The sequence below is a fragment of the Macrobrachium rosenbergii genome, chromosome 21 (assembly GCF_040412425.1).
Source record: "Macrobrachium rosenbergii isolate ZJJX-2024 chromosome 21, ASM4041242v1, whole genome shotgun sequence".
In the NCBI taxonomy this organism is placed as follows: Eukaryota; Metazoa; Arthropoda; class Malacostraca; order Decapoda; family Palaemonidae; genus Macrobrachium; species Macrobrachium rosenbergii.
Window position 1 is genome coordinate 50831773 of NC_089761.1, and position 17500 is coordinate 50849272.

Below are 17500 nucleotides of genomic sequence, written 5' to 3' on the forward strand. Positions count from 1 at the left end.
TTTAGTGGAATTGCATCCGGCAATACTATGTAGTCATGAAGTTTGATTTCATTCTGCTGGCCATTGTGTTTACAAAGCTAATGATAGCTAAACAAAAATATCATACCTATTATTTATATATATGTGTGTGTTTGTGTGTGTGTGTGCAGTAAGTGGAATAACTATATCTTGAGCTGTATCCCCAGATGACAATAATGGTTACTAGGTGAATATTTCTCTCTGTCTGTCTCTCCACAGAATCAGAATGAGTCATGCCATGAATAAATGATCTCACCACAGTAGGTTATTGGACTTAATGTATTATGTATTTCTAGTGCCCGAGAAATGGACAGCTATCTATAGAGAATCATATAATATATATATATATATATATATATATATATATATATATATATATATATATATATATATATATGTGTGTGTGTGTGTGTGTGTGTGTGTGTGTGTGTGTGTGTGTGTGTGTGTGTGTGTAAAGGCAAATGCCACAAAGGAAGAGTGAAACATGTGGAGTGGTTGCTAGGCCTTTGGACACAACGGTCCTTTACTAGAGGACTGCTAGTAAAGGACCCTTGTGTCCAGTGGCCTAGCAAACCACCTGTTGCTTCATTCTTCCTTCGTGGCAATTGCCTTTTATATATATATATATATATATATATATATATATATATATATATATATATATATATATATATATATATATATAAATAATCAACACACATTCACGTGTGGAACAGAAATAAATTTCTGACTCACATCAGGATTGAACCCAGATCTTTCAGTTGAAAGGCAAGGGCGCTGCCCAATCGGCCATACAAGTCAAAAAGAAGTTGGAACCTGAGGGCAACTGCACCCAAGGAATTACCTGGACAAGCTACAGTAACTGCTTGCATACCAGCGTGTTGTATAGCCTAGTGGGCAGCGCCCTCGCCTTTCAACTGAAAGATCTGGGTTCGTGGGTTCGATCCTGATGTGAGTCAAAAACTTATTTATATTCCACACGTGATTGTGTGTTGATTGTTTCTATCTTATTCATTCAGAAGGGATAATTCGAATGAAATGCAGTTGGGTCATTGCTAGTCGGGAATTTGGGAAAATATCCAGGTATTCATCAGTTACCTTGCCCAGGCAATACTGTGCATACCTCAGGTTCCAATTTTAACTTGATAAGTGTTTCGCCATCTTTCAACTGAAAGACCTTTGAACCTGATGGAGTCAGAAATTATATGCACCATTTATTTATATATAACATATATATGTATATATATGATCTCGAATAGATTGATGTCCATTATGAGTACCAATATATTAAGTTCAATAACCTACTGTGATGAGATCATTTAATCAATCATGACTCATCCTGATTCTGTGAGAGAGCCGATTACTAAGAGAGAGAGAGAGAGAGAGAGATTTTGAATAGAGAGAGACAAATGTCGTTTATAGTAACCATTTTCGTCATTTTATACAGGTCAAGAATTGTTATTTCAATCTTTATAATTCATAATTCCATATATTTGTGATTCAGTTATACATACATACATACCATATATATATATATATATATATATATATATATATATATATATATAATATATACGTAATATATAAGTTGATATCAACCTATATATCTACTGTTAAAGTGTGTTTTATATATTAACTGCAAATGTCGTTGTTTATTCCAACCATCACACGGTTGGGAATAATGTATACCCATGTGGAATTATAACTGATAAGTGTTTCGCCATCGGCACAATTTGAACCGATGGCCGGTTTAGAATCACTGCACCATAAAGAGAAGTATAAGCTGATATCGAATCTGCTGTACATATGCTTGTCCAATTCTGGTTCTGTAATTAGAATCGTTATCAACCCTCCTCCACCGTGGTAGCCGATTACTAACTTTGTTAACACTTGGCTATTTTGAATATCAAGCCACAAATGTCGTTTAATATCCAATTCATTATACCTCGGGAACAACTCCAACCCAGAGAATTATAATCGATTTGTGCTTCGATTGATATCGATTCTAAGTATAGACCCTGAATTCGACAAGCATACGTAACGCAAAGTTGATATCAACCTATACATCTCTTAAAGGCACAGTGGTCAACGTCACTGTCGATCGTTGTTTATTAACCAGGCAACGGTTCGAATCCTGTTTGAGTAGAACTTACAATTTATAATTCTCTTGGGAGTATGTTATTTCCGTGGTAAAGTGAACTGGATTAAACGATATTTGTGACTGTGTATTTGTGAATATAAACAAGTAATGCCTGTATAGGTGACAAGAATTGTATTATATATATATATATATATATATATATATATATATATATATATATATATATATATATATATATATATATATATATAATATATATATATATGTGTGTGTGTATATATATATGTGTGTATATATGTGTGTATATATAAATAAATGAAGACAGGAGCATACACTCAAACAACAGGAAAATTGGAGTGACGGAAAGGCGTTCCTTTTTCTTTATCCATTTAATAATGGGCCGACGTTTCGTATCTCTTGATGCATTTTCCAGGCTGAAAAAGCGATGAACTTAATGTTTATGTACTTGTTAACACCATGTTAAAGGACAATTAAAAAAAAAGGACAACCTTAAAAACATTTAAAAGATATTTTAACAAGTACTTAAAAAATAAGAGAACAGAACAGCAGGAGGAGGTCAGGGCCAACACGAAAAGCAAAAGACACCAACCCACACCGGTAGTGTAAAGCAAACTGACACAGACAACCAGTGCAGGAGGGGGGAGAGGTGAAATTAGCTTCCATACAGGTATTTATAGGGAGAAAACTTTTACTGGCCTTGGCACGAATTTTCATAGTTCATGTTTTTACAATTTTAAAATGAATTCCTTGTCCACTCTCCCTTCATAGAACCATTAACCTGACCTCAAGTTGGTCCGCATTTCATGCTGGGGTGATTATCCTCACTGATTATTTTAAGAATAATTACTACCCACCAGTGACTGTCCATAGAGCTCTCAACAAATTGCTTAATTTGAAACTTAAACCCCAACCTATAGTCAATAGTGCCCCCAAATTATGTTTGTATGCAAGATTTCCTTTTTTATATGACAGTAGGGTTCGGGAAAAAATGTATCAGGATATTCAACAGACAATTACCCGCTCTTAATCTTAAGTTAATCCCGATAAACCCACGAACCATTGGATCTCTTTTCCATGTCAAGGAAAGGATTGGCCCCTTGTTTATTTCCGGTGTGATTTATAAATATAACTGTCCTAGATGTGATCTTGGCATTTACATTGGTTGTACCAGGAGGCTGCTAAAAGTCCGAATCTCCTCTCATCAAGGAGTTAGTTTTACAACAGGCTGTCGATTATCCAATCCCGAGCAGTCCAATGTAAGAAATCGCAGCAAAATTTGCGAGACACATGCTGTAGATGCTAAGGATTTTAGTATAGTGCAGTGGGGAAAACCCGATACGTAAAAGAATTATCCACACTTGAATCTATTATGATCAAATTAACTGTCCCTACCCTTAATCACCAATCAACTTCCACCCAGCTGTTCATCGCTTAACGTAACGGCTGCAACCTCTTTGTTTTCTGTGTCAGTTTACTTTACACTGCGGTTGTGGGTAGGTGTCTTTTGCTTTTCGTGTTGGCCCTGGCCTCCTTCTGCTGTTCTTATTTTTAAAGTACATTTTTAAATATCTTCTAAGTGTTTTTAAGGTTGTCCTTTTTTTTTAATTGTCCTTTAACATGGTGTTAACAATTATACAGTGTATATAACTTTTATTGTTTATTCACAATTTGTTGTTCATCGCTTTTTCAGCCAGGAAAATGTATCAAGAGATACGAAACGTCGGCGTATTATTAAATGGATAAAGAAGAAGGAACGCCATTCCGTTGTCCAATTTCTATATATATATATATATATATATATATATATATATATATATATATATATATATATATATATATATATATATATATATATATATATATATATATATATATATATATATATATATATATACATACATACAAATGGATACCAATACAGAAGTGAATAGCTCCGGATAAAATTTTTTTTTTTTTTTTTTTTACCTTCAAAAGGGAAGAGTGTCACAAGGATTCATACAAACAAGAATTTCCAAACTTTTCGCAGTAATGAACAAAGTAAGCTTTTTATTCTTCTTTGCTCGCGATAAGATTCAGAAACGCCAGGATTTTCTTCTCGCAAACCCCAAAACCCCCCAAAAGAGGGGAGGTTAACATGGGGCTGACGTCAGAGGGAAAGAGGGAAGGCTGGAAAAGCGAAGTGTTTGTGTGCGTGAAGGCTGGTCTCTATTGACCTAAACACGTCCTTGGGGGGGGGGGGGGGTTGCGGGGGAGGGGGGTTACCGGCGGACCCCGTAGCCTGCGGATGTCAAACTTGCCTAACGAGACGTTTGTTAACCCTTTGCTAACTCTCAATACACGCCCGGACGAAGGCAAATAGAAGGTGGTGATTTTAGCTAAGTTTAGCCACGTCGCTGGCTCCACGTTGCTGACAGGAATCTATTCAATGGAAAGATTAATTGCCAGATATGACTGGACCACAATAAATACGTATTTTCAGTTTTGGACATCTTTATGAACTTGTTGCTGAAGTTTGTAAAGATTTTACAATGGCGATCCCAAAGAGTATTTTCGTAGCTATTTCTTCGTTTTTGAGACGTTCTCATAATTCACCCATGGCAACAATGAGTATCTTTATCCGAGTGTTTTGTTTTTAATATCCAAAACTTACAACATACGCAACTGATGGCTTTCTGTCAAGAAACAAACCAGACGAAAGGAAGAAAATATTTTAAATATCAAAAATATTTCTTACATTCCTAGTTTTTCCAGCTTGCTTCAGCCTAGTGAGCTATTGTCAGAACCCCGAACTGGCTGTTCAACTCCAGCATTGCTTCCCAAGCTCACAATTTTCCTTGTTCTTCATCACTCTTTCATACGGCTTTGCTAGAATTCGATACAACAACAGTTGCAAAGAATGTGCACACTCAACGTGCAGAAAAAAATAAGATGACGAAAAAACAGGTTCTACTTTGCTGAAAATATCTCTAAGGCAACAAATTCTGACATAAATGAATGAATTAACTGTCAATAAGAATATCATTCACTACACATATTCATAGATAGCAAAAAAAAAAAATGTATACTCTGATTTTCATCTTTTAAAAATTAATCAATTATGGGATAATAGGCAATAAAATGAATATGAAGCAGTTATTGTCATAAACATGAAATTTTCATCTCATTCTTTAAAAATTCATTCAATTATTTTTGTGTCGGGGGGTTGGGGGCAAAATAAGATGACAGAAAGAAAATTTTAATGATGGTGATTGACGGATTTTGTGATCAAGATAATAAATCCTGTAATAGGTAGTAGTTTTTATTGAAAATGGGGAAAATATAAAAACTGAATTCCTGAGCTAAATTTTCAGAAATTAGTTGTTTCAGCTTTCCTTACAGTCTATTTACGTATGTGCAAGTCTGAATATAAAAAAAAAAGGATGAGTAGAGGATAAAAGATGGTCGGTGAGGTGGATCTCGTGACTGTAATCAACTACATTGAAGTTAAAAACCTTTAAAAAAGCGCATAAGAATATTGTTAATTTGTTTTAAGGTTATTTTGAACAGTAAAATCATAAAAAAATATTCTTATTTAGAAAGACAGTTGTCAGCATCGATATAAATGTCATGTCCAAATACCAGTTTCATAATTACCCTTTAACTATGCCTCCGTAGCCCTCGTGGCCTCTTGTACTGTACCTGTGGTATCTCATTATTTCAGGTAATTACATCAAGACGGGTCCTTTATTCATTTTTTCTCTATTTTATGCTCTCATTGTGGATTACTTTGATTTGGAGCCGATCCCTTGCTCTCTGCGAAGATACTTTTTTTTTTTTTTTTTTTACTTCTGATTACTACGGATATAACCATAATCTCCTATTCGACTAACTCCGTCGTTTTCTGGACTTTTCAGCTTCCATATTTCCTAGGTCCAATAAGCCTCAGCTCACTCCTTTCACAAAAAAAGCTCCTCTCCATCTACTCCACTCTGACAAGTGTTCTTGTAAAGTAGAATTCACGAAAGTTCTCAAATCTTTCATGCGAAAGGCAATGAGAGGCTTGGCGCTCACCCCCTAATCTCTCTTACTCTATAAAGAAAGGGGGAAAAAGACAAGGCAAATGGGATGAAGAGAGAGAGAGAGAGAGAGAGAGAGGGGGAAGGAACCGGAAGGAGAGGAATGGAGGAGAGAGAGAGAGGAGAGAGAGAGAGAGTCATTTCATCCCCCGATATAAAGGGGAGCTCCATTTTATACTTATTTTCCTCCCCATTTAAGACACCTAATGGCAAGACGAGCGGCGATATGACCTTTCTCCAAATGAAATGAAATGAAATGAGGCTTTTGTTCTTGCCATTTCCGATGCGAAGGAGCGTCGGGGAAGAGAAAAAATTGTTTTCAATTCCGATTCCTTCGGAGAGTCTGCTACTGCTGCTCAACCCGCCTTCATATCAGCGAGAGCTGATCGTTTATCTTTTATTTGTTTTGTGAAATATATCCGTTCATTATGTATGCCTTACTGATGAGAAAACTACCATATTAACAGTTTAACAAAAGTGAATATTGGCTTTGATTTAGAAATATTGTGACCTGAATTCGCTTTAAGATATTCATGTTAGAATTTGCACATAACTTCAGAAGAGTCGTGAAAAATAATGCAAGAAAGATCTGTATCGAGAGAGGCGTCAGCATTCGTACTCCTGAGTGATAAATTGCTTCTTAGAAAAGGAAAAGACAAAAAGGCAAAGATCTAAAGGAAAACCAAAGGAAGTGACATATTACAGTTTTACAGTAAAAGAGGATTTTCTGTGAGAATAGTGTTTGCAATGTAATCACTGAACCCGCATGAGAGTACTGTTTCAGGGGGAACAAAGGATTTGTTCCTAAACAGAAGTGAAATTGGATGTGTACGAAGACGATAAAAGAAAAGGGATAAATAGCAAAGGACAGAAAGCAATAAAATAGAAGACGAAGGGTCGCTACACAGTCCCTTCAGCACCATCTACGATGCCCCATAAACGGCAAACTGTAACTAATATTCTCTATGGGGCTAAAGAGGAGTAAATGCGAAGCATAAACAAAGATGAATGAAAAGTAGAGCTAATAATCATCTACATTTACTAGATTCCAGAAAACATTCCTACCATTCCACTAGCTGAAGAATTGAAATTAGATCACGTTCACATCAGAACAAAAGACCTCACTTGGTTAGGTCTGAATAATGCTAAACTACGATCCCAAACACGACACTTCGAAAAAAAGACCAACTTTGTAGTTTGGAAAGTTTACTCCTCATACCTGCTCTAAACACATCAAAGGGGAGGCATGAGCGTTAATGAAACTTGCAACAGACCTTGCACTTGATGCGAGCTCCAACAAGCCAACAGAGCCACCTCTTTTTAGAGAAAGGACCTGACCTAGTTCTAATATATATATATATATATATATATATATATATATATATATATATATATATATATATATATATATATATATATATATATATACACACACACACACACACACACACACATATATATATATATATATATATATATATATATATATATATATATATATATAAATATATATATATATATATATATATATATATATATATATATATATATATATATATATATATATATATATATATATATATATATATATATATATATATATATATATATATATATATAAATATAGGTAACACAAATTCATGGCACCCATTTTGGTAGTTAACTAGGTATAATATGTACAGCAGAGTCGGTATCAACTTATACCTCTTCTCCAGGCTGGATAAGCTAGCAATCTCATCTTAACATAATACCTTCCTTAAAGACTTCGTTCATATTTAACATTATTTCATTCGTTTACAGGAGATAGGCCAAGAACCTCTCCCACCAAAGGCTTTAAGACAAAAAAAAAAAAAAAAGATACAGGAAAACAACATATGAATAGAAAGTTAGATAATAATTAAGGAGGATACAGTGTTAGGCTCTGTTCTAAAAGGAGCAAGATATCTGCGTTTAACAGGGGTATGTTATTTTAATTATGGAGAACAGAGGCAAGGAGAGATTTCCAAGACTAAGAGTACAGAAACACTTTAACATATCTGACCATAAGATATATAAGATTTCCTCTTATATATTAGAAATCAACTGCCGTGGTGGATGTCTTGTGACCCTCTGATATGGGGAAGGAACCAGTGGTTTTAAACAGTACCATTGAAAAATAGGTGGAAAGTTGCGCAAAAGAGTTAAAACTCAAACACGAACGGAGAGAGTAATTTGTATTTTACATTTAATTGCAATGTGACCAAACACCGGGCCGATTCACTAGGGGCGAATTTTCATTTTCAAGGAAAGGAAACAGACAAAGTTGGCAAAACTGTCTAAGAGACCTTAAAAGATTATATCATAAGAACCAAGTCGGATACAATCTCAAGATGAGGGGTGATACAAAAAACTCTAAATGTAGGAGGATAATAAAATTGCAAGGAGGTGAAGTGGGACGATATATGGAGAATAATAAGTATCAAAACATGTACATCAGAACTGATAGATGGAGGGATGTCCTTTACTGTATATAGGAGATGAAACTATTAATACAAAAGAAAAATGACGTGGCATGGCCAATATCATATGTAAAGCAGGGCTATAATTAGGATGTATCGTTAAATACCTTTCATGGATAAGGAATTAAAAATAAAATAGGACCTGCAGACCATGATCAAAACCCCCAGTCTATTGAAGACGCCAATTACAAAGAAATGTATTCCAAATGCCTATGAAATGGAGCTGGAATAAGAATAGGATTAGATCACTTATGAGTATTTATATCTCAGAAAATAATTCAAATCTTAAAAATAATATTAAATGAGAGGGACCACAGAGCAAAGGATGGAGCAGATTACTAAAACTGTAGATCGTGGAATCACTTGGGTAAGAATTACATTAGAATGAGAACTGGAAAATGATCGGCTAAATCACGGGTTTACAGCAGTGTGTATTCAAACACGCAAGAAGATATATGCATGAATCACCAAGGTTATTATGACCTTAGCAACACAAGGTGCTGCCAGCTCTGGGTTCAGGTATTAACACAATAATCCCCCTCTGGAAAATCAAGGAGAAAAGCTGGTACACTGGCACGCCTGGAATGCTCCGAGTCCCATTGAAGGCGCTGCGTGGAGGGAATAAGCGGTGGTGGAGGCAACGGGATTTGAAAATATGTCTTTATAGAATGCTTGTATAGAAACATTCATTAATTCAAAATCGTTGAGAAATATCGGCATAATATAAAAATAGATTTCTATATTAATGCATACACAAGTTACGGTTAATGCTGCGTGGAATTTTGGGCTTCAGAATTTGGGAATGAATCGCCTTTCTATAACCTACATGAAAACCTTAGCACACTAAACATATTTAAGTATGCTCAAATTACAAATCGGTGACCTCATTGCACACGTTGAAAAAGGCAGTCATCAGTGGCTAAGTAGTGCACCGCTCAGCTCATGTTTGCCAGGGCAGCAAAACCCTGATGGACTACTAGCCTGCATATCTGTAATGGTTAACCAGCGTCTCCTGTGGCGAAAAGAGTGCAGAGCTAGCATTCTCATCCCTAGAGATTTGTTGTCAAATAGTGAGTAAGAGATTCATCTATTGACTTTTTTCAAGAATGGATGGTTCCAAAGGATGAAAACCTACCAGTTCGCCTGCCCCCTCCCCTCTGCCTATTACCAACAACAGACGACTAACTACCATGTTCACAATTCATTGCTCAGGCCAACAGAAGCATTTGAAAGAACGTACTTAAACTGCACCAGCACTTTAAATCTTATCTGACTTGTCTTACTGGTGATGCAGATCACCTATAGACACACACACACATATATATATACTTGTGTGCATATGTATGTACGTATGTATGCATGTATGTACACATACGAGAAAAGAGCGAAATAGTCAGCCAGAGATAAATGGCAAACACTGTTATGAAATTCAACGGCCATTTTGCTAAAGGTTACATTTTCTCCGCGTAACATTTAACTAATTTTTTTGCGACAAATAAAGAGTTGGAAACGGATCAATATCATAATCTTTTTAGTAAAAATCAACAGGAGTCTTATGCCAAATTTACTGAAAGCATAATTAAAGTGTGATTAATAATAATAATAATAATAATAATAATAATAATAATAATAATAATAATAATAATAATACGAGGGAACTTAAATTCTCAATGAGTTAAAAACTTATAGTTGTTGTATAAGAAGCCCAATAAACAATTAAAATCAGTAAACTGATGACGAAGTTTATTAATAATAAAAATAAAAATGATAATAATAGTACTGTAGAGTAGCAATGTTCATAAATCAGACTCACTAATTTTATCTATAAAATTGAATTTTAAACTATTTCACTTGGGCACTTTTCTATAAAGAAAAAAAGACATAACAGACAAAATCTCATGCACGGACAGTGTGAAGACAGTATTGTCAAAATACAAGTATTCTCGTTTAAAACAAATAACAATAATAGAAGGTTATAAACACCAAAAATACCACAGAAAAAAAGGTTATCTTTTTATCTGCTTTGTAAAAGTGAAATACAATTACTATTTCTCTAAAGGTATTTGGCCCACTATTCATCTTTCCAATGACTTTTCCAGGAACATAAAAGACTAAAAAAAACTTTTCCTATTTCTTGCTGGTGCTGCTGCTTTTTTTTCTATTCTACACAACACTCGTAAGGCAGGGACATTAAGCATCCTACAGGACTCATTTCGCCATCGTTAAACTTCTAAATTTAGATAAATTACCTAAATTTCGGATCTCGTAGGATTTTCCATTTTCTTTTTAGCTTAAACCTTAAGCTCTCATTAACAGTTAACCTTGCCAATTTAGGATACCATCTCTAAACCCAAATAGTGCTCAACACGAAACAGAACATCGAAGTGCGTGTGTGTGTGTGTGTGTGTGTGTGAGAGAGAGAGAGAGAGAGAGAGAGAGAACTTTCACGACACAAGAATGCACAAATGATTATAAAATAAAACGATTACTTCAGTAATACTGAAACGTTATATACAACGAGACTGTAACGTAATTAGGTCAGAGGTCAACGTGTAAACATCAGTTGGCTGCACAGGTGATATATATATATATATATATATATATATATATATATATATATATATATATATATATATATATATATATATATATATATATATATATATAATATATATACTGTATATATATGTGTGTGTGTGAGCGCGAGCGCGCGTGTAATGGGTGGTAGCGAACCTGAAAGTACTCTGGTCTGTAGTATATAAATATGCTTGTGAAAGTAACCTTCCCTATGTTCTTATATAGGCAGTCTGAAGCTCCATTTATTATTCTCTAGAGAATTGCATGAAATACAGTTGTCCCAGTCTTAGATTATTAAAAGATTTCACCTGAACCGCTGAAGTTCAAGCTTTTCCCGTCGACATTAGCTAACAGAGGAAGGTAATCCTAAAGAAAAAAAAAAGAAAAGAATGATGTCACATATTAATTAATGCTAGAACACCTTTACTTTTCAACGATGTGTCTTCCTAGTGGCACACACACAAACACTTGTGTGTTTGTGAGTTTGCGTGTACTCAATCATTATCTCGATTTGCATATAAACCTCTAAAACTGTTATATTCATAACATGTCATGTTTTATGCATAAATTTATATTCCTTTACGAATGTATAAGAGACATTGCAGTTTATATAACCTCATTTTCAAACGCTCTGAGCAAGAAAACTAAGAGATCATTGCGTACTATTTATTTTACGTTTGTTGGCTATGATTAATTCCCTGTCTTATGAAAACGTTCAAACATAAAATGAGGCCTATAACAAAATATCTGCCAGATAAAACATCGAAGTTAAAATCGCCGGAAGGTTCATTTAAGGAAGCCATAAAAATCAATCGAGTAACTTCAAGAATAAAACTTCATCGATAAAATTTATGCCGTCGTAGAACAGTAAATGACAATATATTTCTGAACGTAACCCAGAAAGTTCTCTTATAAATATTTTTACTGGTTTCCTTTTCTTTAACGATTCATGGGAACGGTGTCTGGGTGAGGAGGAGGGGGGCACTAAAATTCGGTGTAGAGAGAGAGAGAGAGAGAGAGAGAGAGAGAGAGAGAGAGAGAGAGAGAGAGAGAGAGACGCGGGCCCCCTGCTAACCAAGAAGATTTATCGGGTACCCGAGTAGTTCCTTGAGGAAGGGAAAACGTCGGAACTTTCCAATTCTTCCATAAAAGAATGAGTCATATCGATGGGATGCGGATGGATATATGGAAGTCTATCGATATCCACAGACAATATTGATCGGGATGACGATATTGGTGTCCCCATTACAAAATGTGATGGATTAGCCAGAATCAGCATACTCGAAGGAGAAATACAGGAGATGGGTCGATATATCTTCGCCGACCTCTGTTATCGCTATATATTTCGTTAATCAACTGCTGAGTTGGAGGTTAGTGAAGACTTATTGTCCTCTGTGGATCATCCAGTCTTCTTAACCTTTGCGACTGCAGAGGGTTAGGATACCCTCGTATGTCTAGAGATGATCTTATAAGTTTGGGCATTTTGGGCTTCCCTTGGAGTGGGGGACAGCTCGTTAACATGAATCCCACTGCCCCACTTTTGCATCATACATATGCTCAAACTTCAGTTATATAAACAAGACCTTGAACGTAAGAATGAATGCATGCAAATCTCCAAATCTCAGACATGAGATCGTATACATCAGATTCTCGACTGATTATTATTCTTTATGAATTTGAAAATAAGAAGAAAAATACAGCTTTACTGTACAAGAATATCTTAATGGCATTTTTGTAGTTTGCAGTAATTTCAAACAAACTTAAGCATAATATTAATATATGAACTTATATTGAAGCAAGAACTCAAATTTGTACATGTAAATCCTAAAGACTAAGTGACTGGTAGAATACGTATTGCAATGTTATTTTGAATTCTTTTTCGAGCTTATTTGTTAGTGATGTGCATCATAATGAATCATTAGTTTGTCAGTACGATAATATTGTTTCTGACCATCGACACAAACATTCATACACATACATTATTTATAAATACATATCTATATGCATATATATATATATACTATACACACACACACACACACACACACACACATATATATATATATATATATATATATATATATATATATATATATATATGCATATATATGTGTGTGTCGGGTCGGAGATGATGTTAGTTTACTGAATATCACTAAGCGTTTTGGAATAAGGTTGCTCATCCAGTAACTTTCTCCTCCAAAGTTACTGCCGGCTACAATCTAATAGCTTCAAAGTACATAATTCACAGGTTAGGACAACCAAGCCATGGTGCTATTTAATGCAACATCTAGAAAGTGATAAGGCTCACACAGAAATCGATCCCGGAATCTGTCATGGTTAGGTGAGTGTCCTGACCACTGAACTGAAGGGTCCTTGTACACACACAGAGATATATATACATATATTTAAATGTCACCAATTCACATGTAACCCATTAAAGTTAAATCCACTTTGCCCTAGGAGTAGCTTGGACCCGAAGGGAATTTATATGTAAATGCATCTGCCTCACCAATTGACTTTTGATTTTAATACAGGGATGACAATGACTTATCCATTCAGCTGTCAAGACAGGTGGCTGTGACGTGATCCGTAGCATTCTCGCCCACGAAGAGTGTATACCCACGTACAGCTGCTGGACAATAATGAGCTGATGTGTATTTTAATCTAGGCAGTGAATTATGCACCCTCTAGTTAAGCGACTGTGGAGGTCGCAACCAGGGTTAAGAATGGATTGGGATTCGCGTCCCCATTTCAACTACTTGTATATTCTACATACCAGGAACCGGAAGGCTATATATTCAATGTAAATTATTATCCTTAATATCTATCTGTCTATCTATCTATCTATCTATCTATCTATATATATATACACAGTATATATATTTGCATACATACATTCATATACATGTATATACAGTACATACAAATATATATACAGTATATATATATATATATATATATATATATATATATATATATATATATATATATATATATATATATATATAAAACCACTAGAGTTAGAATTACTCTAACAAATACGAATCCTGCTCTTTCATGGGTTAAATAATTGACGATTTTAGGTAGGACTGCTGTGATAATTAATTGTACTACATTTCCTTATAAAAAAACTTCAAACAAAGACGGTATATCGAAATATATAGGCGCGCTATTGAGTTTCTATGTTCATATAAAAAAAAGCTACTTCCTTTTCCTTTATATAACCTTAGGAGGAAATCAAAACGGAAAGAGGACCTTCACCACATTGCAGGCAAACAAGGATCTGAGGTCGACTTACGAACATTATATAACCAGTGGAACAGCAGTATTTTTATTTATTAAAGTAATTCTAACTCTAATATTATATATATAATAATAATAATAATAAATAATAATAATAATAATAATAATAATAATAATAATATACATTTAATATATAGCCTTCCGGTTCCTGGTTTATAGAATATACAAGCAGTTGAAATGGGGATGCTAATCCCATGACATTTTAACCCTGGTTACGACCTCCACAGTCGCTTAACTGGAAGGTGCATAATTCACTGCCTAGATTAAAATACTCATCAGCTCATTATTGTCCATAATAATATACGCGCGTATACACTCTTGGTGAGTTGAAATGGGGATCTAATCATGCCATTTAATCACATACATATTATATTACATTCTGCCTCCCACTATACCGTGATTTCTACAGCAACTGTTCAGACAAGCACGCGCAATTGGAAACCCTTTTTGAAGATCAAAAGGGCAAACATAATTTAAGTACGGATATTTTTTTTATTTACTCGGCATCACTAATAGTGTTCAAGTCTCATATGGCCAGGCTAAGTTAAGCAGCTCACATTTGGTCTCTCACATTATTTAACTCTTTACCACACTTGCAGAATGCTATTAGGTGAAGGCCATCTCAGTCTATACAAGCTAACGAACAAATGGTCCCATGTCTAAGAGAAAAAAAGTCCGTATAGCAAAAGCAATGTTTAAATGTTATGGTACAAAATGCTTTTAAAGAGGGAGCCTGTACTACAATGAATCGATTAAAGAGGAAGAGCATACCATAGCCTTCAAGAGGAAGGACACAACCCAGTACAATGTGGCCACAGTGGAAGATGATGTAGCGGAATTTAAACAAAGCAGTTAAGGAACAGTTAGAGGAAAAAAAAAAAAACATGAGAAAAGGAAGATACGCTTGAGAAGATAAAAGCTAAGTAATAAACAGGTAAACACAAGGGTAATTTTACCTTGAAGAGGAAAAAGAGATATAGGCCTTATCACGAAAAAAAAACAACAGATTTTATTGTACGAGTATATCAGCATGAATACTAAAGTTTTATACTGTGAATCTCATGAGTCATAAACAACAGAAGTCAAATACATGATTCATTTGTCCTAAGTACGTAAACAATGCTGCCGAGTGTTTTAAATTTCGCTGCCGTGTGTGTGTGTGTGTGTGTGTGTGTGTGTGTGTGTGTGTGTGTGTGTGTAATGTTTGAACATACCACCTACTTGAAATTCACAAAAATCACATCAATTATCCAGTGGATGAAATAACTACCTTCAGTATATTCCTGTGTCTTAGCAAGAAGTACGGGGAACCTAAAAGTTTCCTAGTACATATTCATTCTCACTGGACACAGGTGCAACAAAGTATATATATAACGACAAGTTTTACGATACGACAAAAAGTGAATCCATACTTTGACTCAACATGAGTATATAAATCGTTTCTATTCTAACCCGTGAAAACATTTTACAGACACTATTTACGTGACTGACGCAAGACTGGCCAGACATAAAAAATGAGTCATAAATGGGAGCTGCCTAAAAACAGACCTTCAAAAGAAGTGAAAAAGGCAAAATCAACATAAAAACCACCTGCACAACGCAACGAATGAACTGAAGAGAACGGGCGAAATAAAAATAGTTTCTGAAAGCCTTAAAGAGAAGCAATGCACCAAACTGAATAACGTAAAAGTTTTTTTTTAAAGAGGCAGGGTTTACGAATCTAATGAAATTATGACTTTATTGCGGAGGTAAGGCAGTTCAGAGAAATGTAGTTAGATCCCATATAATTATTACGAATAAAATACGAACCAAGCGAGTTTTTAATCAGAAAAATAAATGTTTCGAAAAGTAAGACTGGAAAAATATTCGTGAGGTAACAATTTTTCGTAACCTCCCGTCACGAAATCTAGTTTTGTTTCTTAATTATTATTCAAGCAAGAACGTATACCAACACAGTAATCATGTGAAACCAACTCCCTACAATTCATTAAAAAGGTCAGTTAATATTTATAATAATGTAGTCAAAAGGTCTAAGCTGGTTAGGTTAAAACATATTCGTTGTGGCAGTGAAAACGGGACGAAGAAAATCCTTCTTAACATACGCATAAATCAAATGCCCTTATGATTCAAAGATACGTACAAAAAAATCCACTTCACAAAGGCATCAAGTTTTCAAAACAACGAAACAATAAATATGATGTCCTACTTACATGATCCACCCAGACGTTGGAAGTCATGATCTGCTCTTTCAGATTCTGTAAAAGAAATAAGAAAAAATATCTTTTAGGTAAGTTTTGTTTTTAATATCTCTGTGAAAACACAAGTGAAACAAACTTTGTGCTCATTGCACAGAAAAGTATCATTCAAAATCTCAAGGTATTCTATGTACTTTTGAAAAATATGGAAAACAGGTGAAGCATTATTAAGTGTTAAATACTGTATGATATAGAACCCTTCTATGAAAATAAAGATGATGAAAATACAGAACATGCTAAGGCAACTACTGATTGACTGATTGAATATAGAATTTAGGCCAAAGGCCAAGCACTGGGACCTATGAGGTCATTCAGCGCTGAAACAGAAATTGACAGTAAAAGGTTTGAAAGGTGTAACAGGAGGAAAACCTCGCAGCTGCACTATGAAACAATTGTTAGGGGAGGGTGGAAAGTAAGATGGAAGAAAGAGAATATGAAAGGAGGTACAGTAAAAGGAACGAAAAGAGTTGCAGCTAGGGGCCGAGGGCACGCTGCAAAGAACCTCAAGACAACTACCGTTCCCCTGATGTAGAATTATCAGTGAAATGACCGCAGCTGCTTCTAACAACACTTAGTACGTAAAGACTGAGAAGAAACCATGGCTGAGGCTTAATTTACTTCTCATTTTTATGCAATGAGAAAACAGCCCACCTCTTGGCGCAAGGGATTGAG

The 17500-nt window shown here is 34.9% G+C and overlaps 1 protein-coding gene across 1 annotated transcript in view; it reads right to left on the reverse strand.

Annotated features, from left to right (window-relative positions):
• nAChRalpha2 (nicotinic acetylcholine receptor alpha2) overlaps positions 1 to 16832 on the reverse strand; it is a 199749-nt gene extending 182917 nt beyond the window's left edge. The window contains exon 1 of the mRNA XM_067123828.1: positions 16784 to 16832. Within this exon, the coding sequence (XP_066979929.1) occupies positions 16784 to 16810 (27 nt within the window). The 5' untranslated portion in view covers positions 16811 to 16832. The remainder of the gene's footprint in view (positions 1 to 16783) is intronic.
• Between the last annotated feature and the right edge of the window lie 668 nt (positions 16833 to 17500).